This window comes from Octopus bimaculoides, chromosome 22 (genome assembly GCF_046866305.1).
Source record: "Octopus bimaculoides isolate indiv1 chromosome 22, ASM4686630v1, whole genome shotgun sequence".
Lineage (NCBI taxonomy): Eukaryota > Metazoa > Mollusca > Cephalopoda > Octopoda > Octopodidae > Octopus > Octopus bimaculoides.
The window spans coordinates 24,387,078-24,399,577 of NC_142949.1; the positions used below are offsets into that span (position 1 = coordinate 24,387,078).

A 12,500-nucleotide genomic window follows, 5' to 3' on the forward strand; every position below is an offset into this window, starting at 1 on the left:
TAATCATAACAATGACACCGATAACAACAACAACAACATCAAGTGAATATCTGAATAGCTTTACTTATTCACGATGCTTACTCTTACATTTCAACTCCCTTCGTTTGGTTCCTTTGAATTAATCCACTTTAAGTACTTCCCTCTGACGGCATTTGTCAAAGCATGAAGCTCAGCTGCCGAATAGTCTAGCTCGGACTACATCATTTAATGTGTCTTTTAAGAGGGATTTTACTTCAATTTTTCGCTAGTCATTCCAGCTTTGATGATTTCCAGTTTATTTTATTTAAATATCGTGTTCCTGGGGCTACATTATTTAATAAGGCCCTCCTTTTTCATGTCGGTAGTATACATATTGAGAGAAATGTAGGAGTTATTCCTAGTAGGGCGAGGATACCACCTACAAGCTTATGATTGCTAGGAGTTGTGAGACAAGTAGAACTCCTTTTTTCCTTTTTTTTTTATAAATTTAGGATGAATGTTTCATGCAGGCGGAGTTTAGTCGAGTTTGCTTTTGCAAATACAAGGTTTCGGTCCCACCACATGGCATCTTGGAAAAATGTTATTTTCGATAGCTTCAAGTTGATCCATACTTTGTGAGTGAAACTGGATCGACAGAAAGTGTACTGAAGCCTCTCGGGTGGTTGTAGCTGTAATTCAAAAGGTACACCCTTGTTACACTGTGTCATACTCATCCTGCTTAAAGAATACTGTAGAATACTCAGCCACTAACTCGTCAATTCAGGAGGTGATAATTAAGTTGATCGGACAGCTGAATCCTCATCGTCGAACGAGGGAGATCCCCCCCCCCACCTTGTGTGTTTCATATTGCAACTGTAAATAGTAAAATTCTCTTTGATGTGTGCCCTCTGCTTTATTCAATCCAATTACATAATTAAGAAGCAAAACAAACATCTGACATAATATTGAATTTTAAGATGCGCCTATGATAGTGAGAGGGGGAAGGAGCATTATCGATTACATTTGGCTGTTATTTATATTATCGATTCTGGATGAATGAAAGGCAAAACTGACCTTGGCGGGATTCGAAACCGAAATGTTTATGATGTAGTTAAAATACCACAGCTATACTGGTTTATACCAATCCTCCGCCACCACTATCTTCGTTCTTTCATTTCTCGCCACCATCGTATTCATCGTTCTGCTCTATTCTACCAATCCACTAACATTTATGGCAGATCTTGATCGTCGCTCAAATGTATTCTTCTGACCCTAACCCTAACCACTGTCAACTGACACCACAGTTTTCTTCCACGCTCTGCCGATTCTAATAGTCTGTTGCCTTCATTTCACCTAGTTTTAAGTTAGAGAATCAACTAAATTTAATAAAAAAACAAACAAAAACATTGCTGTAATAAAGGTTTCTGACTGAGGCGTAGGGTTAGCAATTTTTGAAAGAAGGTGGAGTAATAATCGTTATGTAATCGATCCCAGTCCTTGGCTGGCTTTTTGATTTATCGACGGGAAAGGATGAAAGACTAGGTTTATCACGGTGAAAATTGAACTCACAAAATCAAGAGCCGGAGCAAACATCACATGGCATTTCTGTAGATGCCCGAACGATTCTGCCTGCTCCCTGCCTTAAACCCCTGAATTTGTATGTCAAGCATTCAATTCCGGTTTCCGTAGAATTCAGCAAATGCGAGATATATTCTCATGTATATAATAGCAGGAGGCTGTTTGTTCCTCCGAGTTTGTTTATTATATCTGACACAATAAATATCCGCAATGATACCAGAAGGCGATTACTTGGACTTTGTGGATAAACATTTACTAAAGTTCCTAAATCCTACTTTGAACCATTTCATTTCTAGGTAATTTGAAGTACGGCATTTCACAAATTTTTTGTCGATTAAATATCGTAGAAACAGTAAAACTGTTAAACACTGTCTTTATAGTATTTATTCGTGTCTCGTTCAAATAATTCAGAGCTCTACTTTAACATTTGCTCTTTCAGGATCAATAGAATAAGTTAAGAGTTCAATGAGGGATTTTTATTTTTTTTTTTTTGTCCTTTCTAAAAACTGTTAGAGCTGTGCCTATAGAAAATATAACACAGTTCACTCGTTCAGTATCGAGATGAGATCTACGAATAGATTACACCTGTATTGAGTTAGTGAGAAATGTGTGGAGCATGTCTACGATTTAAACAAACAAACAAAAAATTACATAAATATATTTGAATTTTCGGTCAAAAATTGGCCCAGTTCATGTCAGATTTAATAGCACCACCCGATAAGATATCTTAAGTAATTTTAAAGCCAAGTTTTGTGGTATCGTGGCCCTATAAAGTAGGGAATCGTTGTTCACTGAGATGTCTCCAAGTATACGGGGATTTTCGGGTACCTCCAGAAGAAATCCTTCCAGATATCGTTTTAAGATGATGACATCTTTTTCTTCTTTGATTTGTTTTGAGACTCTTTTAAATAGCACCTGCCTGAACTAAAAATTCCAAATTCGTTAAAACTTTGAAGGTATCAGAGCTCATGTTCTTTAGTTTTCTTTTTAAACATAGCTCTGTGAGATATCTTGTTGCAATAATGCAATATCAACCCAGAGAGAAAGGCGGTGAGCTGGCAGAACCGTTAGCACGCCGGGCGAAATGTTTAGCGATATTTCGACTGTCATTGCGTTCTGAGTTCAAATTCCGCCGAGGTCGACTTTGCCTTTCATCCTTTCGGGGTCGATAAATTAAGTACCAGCTGCGTAGTGAGGTCAATCTAATCGACTGTCACCCTCCCTAAAAATTTCGGGCCTAGAGTAGAAAAGAATATTAACCTAGAGAGACAGCAGTGGTAGAAGGTGGACTGTAAAATAAAAAAAAAGGTGTTCTCACTGAACAATAGGTCACTGTTTAACAAATATTTTGACATTTTTATGCCATAAATGCACTAAATCTGACACCTGGACGTTGGATACTTTTAGCAGAAAATAGTGTTGTAAGTCATTCGGGTTCCTTCCCTTCGACAATTACAGAGGTTCCGAATAAAATGATATGCCACGTCCTTTTCTTATTAAACAACAGGAGGAAAAACGACTGTGAAACTTTGAATGCATTAAGTTCATACAATAGCGCAAAATGATTTTAAATACATTGCTGAAAGTTACAGGAACTTCTTTCAACTAGACACAGTTATATACATACATGTATGTATGTTTATTATGTATACCCACTACATTGGCTCTTTCTAAAGCTTTCGTGTCATTTAGTAGGCGCTCTGGGTGTTCGTCAAGCACTGCTGATAAAATCGCTCAAGTACTTTTAGGCGATAGCGGTACACTACCCATGTTTCATACGAAAATAATAAGCATTGCTAACTTGACGTTGTTTTTCAAGCCTCTGTGCGATTAGACACTACCCTTCAGAACGGTAAAGGCATCAGTGGCCTTTTACATTCGTGCGATGATCTCATCGTCTAAAGAGAAGTTTCGGTTGATAGTTGTTACCCAGGTGTGTAAACTTATAAGCTACCTTCAGTTTGAGGCCGTCAGCGTAGGGAGCTGGCTCCAGGTATAGCAATCCAGGAGGAGGCTGGAACATTACCACAGTTTCGTCAAGGCTCATGGTGAAACCAAACAGCTTGCACGATCGTAAAAGTCTGGCCATCCCTTGTACACTGAGTGATACAAAGTCACAGTCATTGGCATTCAAAGACTGGGTAGTCGGTGCTACTTCGGAGTGTGATTTACAACTTAAAGGACGATTATTTTAGGTTACTTTTTTAGTTTCTAAAAAGCCTGCATTTCTAGCAGATGTTTGCTCAATTCATCACTAAAATTATCTAAATTTATATTTCATCTTTATTATCAAATTGCCATTCAAATTTTTTATAAATTCTTTTGTACATGATTACCATTGTAAATGTATTTTTTCGAAATTCTTATTATTTCAATAATAACAAAACCATGTTTCATCTACGTCTTAGTGAATAATAAGCAACCAAGAATAAAAGATATAATTAAAATAAGCGCGTAGATCCCACAAGATTGGCAGCCACGAATTTTGCTGCATAAAGTGGGCAAAATTTTACCGTTTTTCCCTTTTTCTTCTAGTTTTCTTCATTTCTCTACACAACGATGATATAGTTTAACATCATCTAAAAGGCCATTTCTTTGTAAAAATGCAGCTGCCTTCGTCTCGTTGCTGATCACATTTTAAAAATCTTTCGCCTACATCGTAAGGATTTTTAGAAATTGGAAAGTAAACTAAAAAAATAATTTAAAGTAATCGCCCTTTAAGTTGAATCATTATGGTATAGTATGTGACAAGGCTGGAACTTTATTACGGGTATAACCCACCCGATGAGCTTCTACACAGTTTCCGTCAACCAAATCAACTGACGGGACATTAGTCCGCCCAGGACTCTGGTTGGAGGTACCTTGCCGAGATGCCGCGCAATGGGACTGAACCCGAAACCATGTGATTGCGAAACAAATTTTTTATATTATATATAAGAATAAACAATAAAGCGTTGAAATTTACAGAGATATTTCGAAATATTACGGAAAAAGTCCGTTGTGTTTTCTTTTCTTTTCTTTTTAAAAATGGGCAAAATCTCAAACGCAGGAGAGCAACTGTGAAAATAGCTTTCAGAAAATCGGTTAAAAGTACTTTTATAGACAAAATACCCTTATGGAAAAAAAAGCAACCAGTAGCCAGTGCAGATAATCGAACTTTGTAACTCTCAAATTCCTGCTGAGCACACTGTACCATTGAAGTAAACGACCTCTGACAAAAGATAACACCCCTGTTCTTAACAATGGTGGAGAGGGTAAAGCAGTTATGACAACTTCAAAGTAAAAACACAAAATAATTTTCGTTTTTTTTTTTTTGGTGGGGGGAGGGGGTGACACTCATAAATAGTTGAGTTATTTGAAATAGGATTATCGGGTGAGATTCACTCGTATTTCTAACACAACCTTTTCTACTTTGCTACGGTTCAGTAAATAAGAGCTAGGTTGGGACCTACAAACAGACGGACGGCAAATAAAACGCGACATTGTTCATGAAGACGACAGAAAAAAATAAGCAAAGAAATATAGCAAATACAAAAAAAAAAGCAAAGAAAATTGGGACGACAGTTGTCATAGCAATAACTTTACTGATTTTTTTCATGCATTTTTTTTTTTTTTTTTGTCGGTATTCATGTCATATATAAGTGGTTCCCAATCCTTTTTTATTTAAATGAGTTTTCTCACGGACATCTTTTGATATGCCTATCCCTGTGTGAAATTTTAAATTTAATTCACGGACCCCTAGTACTACCTTGGCGGACCACCAGGAGTCTGCTGTCATATAGCATAAAAGTAGTAATGTGAAGGGAAGGAAGTGCAGGAGAATGAACAAACCTAAAAAATAAATTTATTTTCTACACAACCACACTTTTTAAGGAGACTCGTCTCTCGACCTATTAGAATTATGAAGAGCAGGTAAAACCGTCAAGTCTGTCTTGGCTGCGGAAGAACACTGGACAATGGAAGCCTTGCTAAACAAAACAGTGGATGATTATGGCTGGAATGGTCTTGAGTATAATAAGCCTAGAGCAAATTACCAACATACATAGAGAGAATGAACTTGAAGTGTAAATTTGGACGACCGCTGTTGGATGGCGGAAGTGGAAACGTGTGGAGACTTTATGAATGGGTGACATGTCGACCACTGATGGTGATGACGACGATGATGAGGATGATACGGAAAGGGATGGGAGTCACAACAGAGAGAGAGACAGAGATAGTGAAAGGGAGGAACAGAGAGATGAGTAAAGAAAGGGTGAGTTGAAAGCAAGGCCAGCGGCGCATATGATCCAAGTTGTCACTTACGGAATGAACTCCGATGATAAAGTTGACTGAATCAGTTGAGGTCGGTCCTAGTCTGATAGTTACCTAGAGTTCACCTTTATAGCGAAGCATTTCCCCTTCCATATTTTGAAGAGGTCTTAAGCCAGCAGTGTTTGGCGGGTCTGAAGATACGCCGTACGGCTAAACTCCTAATGAGCGAGAAACCTAGCGTAACCCATTGAGCCGACCTCCCCCATCATAATATTAACTGCTCTACATCTTACAGTGTGCTTCTCCTCCGGTCTAATGTATTTCTACAAACGATATATATATATATACACACACACAGAAAACAATGTTTATTTTATTCCACGCGGTTAGAAATATAGAAAAAAGGAGTTGGAAATGCACAGGCGCAGGAGTGGCTGTGTGGTAAGTAGCTTGCTTACCGACCACATGGTTCCGGGTTCAGTCCCACTGCGTGGCACCTTGGGCAAGTGTCTTCTACTATAGCCTTGGGCCGACCAAAGCCTTGTGAGTGGATTTGGTAGACGGAAACTGAAAGAAGCCCGTCGTGTATATGTATATATATATATCTATATATATATGTGTGTGTTTGTGTCTGTCCCCCCACCCCAACATCGCTTGACAACCGATGCTGGTGTGTTTACGTCCCCGTAACTTAGCGGTTCGGCAAAAGAGACCAATAGAATAGGTACTAGGCTTCCAAAGAATAAGTCCTGGTGTCGATTTGCACGACTAAAGGTGGTGCTCCGGCATGGCCGCAGTCAAATGACTGAAACAAGTAAAAGAGTAAAGAGTGTGGTTTGATTGGATTTTATATTAAAATTTTTTTGTAAGATTTCTCTGATTTTCAAATGTTGAAATAGAAAGACGTAGCTATGCTTCAATTGTTTTGCTTCTGATTAGAGTTCAAAAATCGTTGTTGTTTTTTAAAGAGAACATGACCCAAATTAATGTCTGTTTTGGATACAATTTGATCGGTCGAGGATGATCACATTGGTTACATTTAGAAATGTTTGCAGGTTCCCCACTACGTCCTTTCTTTCGTATCATGTGACGTCGTAAGTTAAAGCTGTCACGGTTGAGTGAGCATGCCTAGCGACAATCCCAAACAACCTGGGCCATGAATTTATCTCTTAAATGTGGTAAAAGGAAGATAACGTCTTGAAAATTTTTGTGGGGGGGGGGGTCCATACTACGTCAGTGCGTTAATATCATGTGATCATTTTGCATCGAAAACTAAGACTGGCCTAGTGACAGTCCTCAAAATTTCATTTTTGTTTTCTCGGCTAAAGGTTATGACTGTGTCCAAAGTTGTTGAATATAATTTCAACATACCAAGTGGTAGAATGAGCTTGTAGTAACGCCTTGTCTCGTGCGCATGCGTGGTTATTGGACATCCAAGTTTGGCGCCCTTATTCATTCTCTTTCTCGGCCGGCTGACCATGAGCTCAGACGTCCAACAGAGCTCTCTCACATGTCAGCACCAGAGCTTCACAAATAACCACTCTGTAAATAAATATTGTTGGGTTGATGGATCGGAATCTGCGTTACGTTGTTTCTTTAGAATTTAATATAGGAAAGCGGGTGTACACCTAATGGTGTATAACTACTTTCCTATAAGCTTGTATGTGAATAGCTGCTTGTCAGTGGTTGTGGTATCGATTACGACATAGACGATAGTTACCGCACAAATACCATAACCTTAAATTGCATTATCGTCGCAGTAAGATGACAGTATCGGGAAGTAAGTTTAAAATAAATAAGCATCAGCGTTTATGGCGGTGCAGCAACACGGTTACAGCCTCTAGCTGAAGTAGATAAAAAGGCGGATCTATTTCAAAACGGGGGCACCAGTATTTTCTTAACGAAACACTTTGAAACTTGAGACACTGGTAGAATGTGTCATATAAAACATCTTTTACTCTTAGTCTTCTTAACAAAAAAATGTACATCGTAAGTTATTCCATGTTGAAGTTGTCGTATTTCTGTAATTTCAACCAATCACTGACGTCTATTCAGCTGAATAGAGTTACTGCTCGGCGGTCATAAAAATGTTATTCCCTGTGACATATTTCATCCGGTTTAATCGTAATTTATACGCATATATTGTTTATATAATAAATTACGCTTTGCGTATCTGTGTGTGTTACAATTTTAGAGTTCGGATTCTAGAGTTAGGGTTAACAGTATGGTTAGAGGATTAATACGATATACACCGTTACAGCGCTAACTGTTTTCAACTAAATAGACGTCAGTGATTAGTAGAAATTATCGAAATAAGACAATTTTTTACATGAAATAAATTCGAATACAAAAATTTTTTTTCTGTTCTATAACACAAAATAGATAAGTATACGAAGTTTGAAAGTCTTTCCGTACCAAAAACACTACATAAAACATAAATGAAAACTGGTGCCCCCGTTTTCAAATAGATCCTTAAAGTAAATAAGTATCAGCGTTTATGGCGGTGCAGCAACACGGTTATAGCCTCTAGCTGAAGTAGATAAAAAGGCAGTAGAATATATATACACATATTTTGTGTAAACATATTAACATGTATATTACGTAGTAGATATATAAACACGGCTAATTTAGCTGTTTCTCGATGGATTGGGGAAAAAAATAGGTGGACAGTCTTAATCAATTGTAGAACATTATTGAATTCTTACAGAGGTGTCTCATCAATTCAACTAACACGAAAGTAATTGGCAGCCAATCTGCAGATATGCTCAACAATTCCTGTAGATGCAGAGAACTGGGATAACCAACTTGCATACCATAAATGTTTTAACATTTTGTTTAATATCAGGTGCTTGTCAGTGGGAATCTCAGTCCACACGGTATCATGGTATATGTGTGCGTGTGTGTGTGTGTAAAAGAGAGAGAGAGAGAGAGAATGAAAGAAAGAAAAAAGAAAGTTCTTTTTTTTTTTTTTTTAATCTTCTATTCCAGTACTGACCATCATTTGTGTCTTTATTTCTTCTTCCAGCACTTCTTATTTCGAACACAAGCGGCTTCTTAAGAGCCTCTTCGACACAAAAAGACCTTTCTTTGACTCAATCGATTTTCGGATGCTGTCCAAGTAAATATTAATTTTCAATTTCTTTTTAATTTTTTTATAAAATGAATATCTTCACGTCTCTATTGTTTCGATAAGTGTTTATATCTTTCAGTTTTATGCACTATTTTTGTAATGCGTATTACTCTACAAAATTAACCATACAATGAGCAATGGACGGGGTTACTAATATATATTGTCCTCACTAGCATTCGAGGATGTAACATGTACCCTACTTTTGTCTTTCGGCACCGTTTGTAACTCTGAGTAGTCAAACTCTCGGCACCTCCTCTTTCGACCTACGCAACATTCAGAATATGACGACTCGAAAGCGTTGCCTAGATACTGGGTAAGAGCTTTATCCCCCTCACCACAAGAGAATGAAAGCTAAAGCCCAAGTTCTATATCGAGCTCTGAGCTCCGAACATAAAAAAGCGCAACAGATATCGCAACACAATTTGTCCGATTCTCTAACAATTTTACCAATTTCACCGCCTAATGCTATTTTTAAAGATTAATTAACTTTTACACAAGACCACACATTTGGAGAGAATCTATACTCCATTATGTGATCAGTGGTTTCAACTCAAAACTAATACCCTATACGCTCGTATTTTTTTTATCTATTATCCTATTGCATTGCTTCTGTTGGTGTCGTCTGATTTTTTTTTTTTTTTTCTCTCAAACCTCTTTACTTTTTCAGCTTTGATGTTGAGCTTCCTGTGTTTGACTGATCTGGTATAGCATTAAATAGTGATTTAACTTTCGTCCATTTGTTTCCTTGAGTTTAATAATCCTCATGGAGCTTATCTCCTCTGCAGGACATGTTGCCATTAGCTCTAAAGGCGGTCGTCCACTTTATACAAGTTTTGTTTCTAAATTCACCTGGGTCAAAAAAAAAAAAGGGGAAAAAAACAGGCACTCGCTCGAGGAGAGGTTATATAATATAATATACATTCGTAGACACAGAAATTAAACATCTTGCAAAAGACTGTAATTAAAAGATAATTAACTCTGACCTGAATCGAACAACGTTAAAGAACGAATCTCAATAATGTATGAAAAAGAAAAAATTGTTTCAGGTCGACGCTAATCTACCAGTTAGATTTAATCACCAATTAATATTGAAAATCAGTGATCAATAAATACCGAAAATTCATTGAGTGTGACTTTCAATATACGCCACGCTTCTTTATTAATCTAAATTCATACGCTTGATGTCTGATCATCTCTTCCTTTTTGTTATAATTTATTTACCTATGTAAGTGCAGAGTGGTCGAATGGTTTATAAGTTTGCTTCTCAATACAAAGTCTCACGCTTGACAACCTTATAGGGTGATATCATAGACAAATGTCATTTTCTATATTCTCGAGTAGCCCCGCCCCTTTTTCTTATGAGTGAAATTGAGCAAACGGAAAAGCAAGCTAAATGGATTGTGCATGAAATTCGAATGAGCAGCCTTGTCACTCACAAATCTCTTCACAGCTACAGGCTTTCAATTTCGATCTGATTGAGTGGCACCTTGAGCTGCAAGTGTCTTCTAATATAGCTTCGAGTCTACCAAAAAACTTTCAGCAAAAATGTAAAGTGTAAGACACTGCTGAAGTTCCCGTTCAGATTATTGTTGGGCGCTACACCGGTGTAACGACTTGAAATTATCCTCATTCCAAGTTACCACCCGGATATCAGAAATCGTGCTCGAATACTTGATTTCAACACAAGAACGCATTTTATCTGATGTAAAGACTCGGTTAATTACCTGGGTTATACAAACAACAAAACCTATAAAAACAGAGATTCCTTATGCTAGAAAGGCAATTTTCTCTCCCGTTGTTTATTCATCAGTAATGTGTGTCTTACAAAGCCACAAACGATATAAAATATAACAAATAACAGTAGAAGAACGGTTGATTACTAAAAAGAGTAAGAAAAAGTCAATATTTAGAAAAAATATGAATGGCATTACATCAACAGCAGCAGCAGTACTAACAACAAAATATGACAAATATGGGAAATAAAAATTAATAAAACTAAAATTAAACAAAAATTGACTTTTTTCTCCAACTCCGAAACACCGTCTTTTTAAAGTCAACGTAAATTCATATACATATATGTACTGTTGCTTATTTTAATTATATATATATGTATATATAAATATAGATAGATAATAGATATGTATACACAGACACACACACACGTGTATGTATGAATGGATGTATACACTGAAGAGGTTTTACAATTAAGACATTTTTTTTCATATTTTTAACACCTGTTTTTTTTTTGGTTTTTTTTTCACAAAACCCAGTTCTTTCTCCTTTCTCTGTTGCAGAAAAAAAAAGATTGAGGTTCACACATGACAATCAAGGTGTGTGTGTGTAATAAATATATATACACACGCACACATACGCATACATACATACACCCACCACACACTTTACTTTATATGTGTGTAAGCTGCATATTACCGTTTTCTATTACTGACATTTGTCTGTTTCTTCGCCAATAGTGTTTGTTATCTCCGCAAGAACTTTTGATTCATTGGCACTGCTTAGCAAGGATTTGGGTTTGGAAATGGCTTCCAAACCAGGTGTTTTGCTTTTTCGCTTGCTTACCAAATTCCGTTTGCTTTTTAAATCACTCCTGACTCTTCGTTTACTAGCCGTTGCCTGGAGTTTAGCGCTTTTACCTTTTGAGCTGTTCTCTAATTTACCTTCACTGCCGAACAACCTTGCAAACAACCCTCCTTCATTTGAATCGTGTTCCAATGGAGATAAAGAAAATGGTGTGTTAGTATTTTTGGACTGGTAATTTACATTTAAAGCCTTTTTTAAATTAGAAGGAAAATTTTCTTGATCTGGATTATCTTCCCACGAGGAATCGGCAAACTTCCACTTGATTTCTTTTTCTTTCCCACTTACAGTCGAATAAAACACCGAGTCCTCTGGATCTGGGGTTGAAGTATCTTGTAAATTAGGTTGCGATAATTCCTGACTTTCAGAAGAAATCTTCCGCAGATTCTGAGGTTTCGCTAAAAAATTACAGTCAGTTTGCGAACGCTGAGCAGTTGACATAAATTGGTCATTTAAAGATGAACTGAAGGACGCAAAGTTTTTCTTTTCTCTTTCCAATATGGATTCAATAAAAGAATTGCTCCCAGATTTCTGAAGACAGGGAGAATTTTCCACAGAAGTTTCTTTAGCAGTAGTACCGTCTTCACTCAATGAATCAGAATCAGATTTTCCTTCGTTGAATGAAATAATACTTTCTGTTTCTGACGACATCTCACTTGACCACCAATGGAAGTCTGAGTTAACAGGGGTATCATTGGGAAAATTCATATCAATTAAACTTTCATCGTTGTTATCATAACTTAGTTCTTCGATGTCAGACTGTTTTTTATCAGTTTGTGATACGGAAGACTCCGTTTTATGTTTATTTACAACGTCCATGATATGTTTCTCCGTGTTTGTAGCTGTCGTGTGGCTAGATTTCTTCATTTCACTTGAATGAAAGCCAGACTTTTGCATACAGTCCCGATTTTTACATGTTAATTCTAATTCCGTATCAGAGTCTAAAGATTCTGAACATAGAACCGGTTTGGGTGTCGGTGTGTTCGTA

General features: G+C 37.1%; 1 protein-coding gene across 1 annotated transcript in view; it reads left to right on the top strand.

Annotated features, from left to right (window-relative positions):
- LOC106880038 (uncharacterized) overlaps positions 1 to 12,500 on the top strand; it is a 455,047-nt gene that overhangs the window by 9,475 nt on the left and 433,072 nt on the right. The window contains exon 2 of the mRNA XM_014929839.3: positions 8,813 to 8,905. Within this exon, the coding sequence (XP_014785325.3) occupies positions 8,813 to 8,905 (93 nt within the window). The remainder of the gene's footprint in view (positions 1 to 8,812; positions 8,906 to 12,500) is intronic.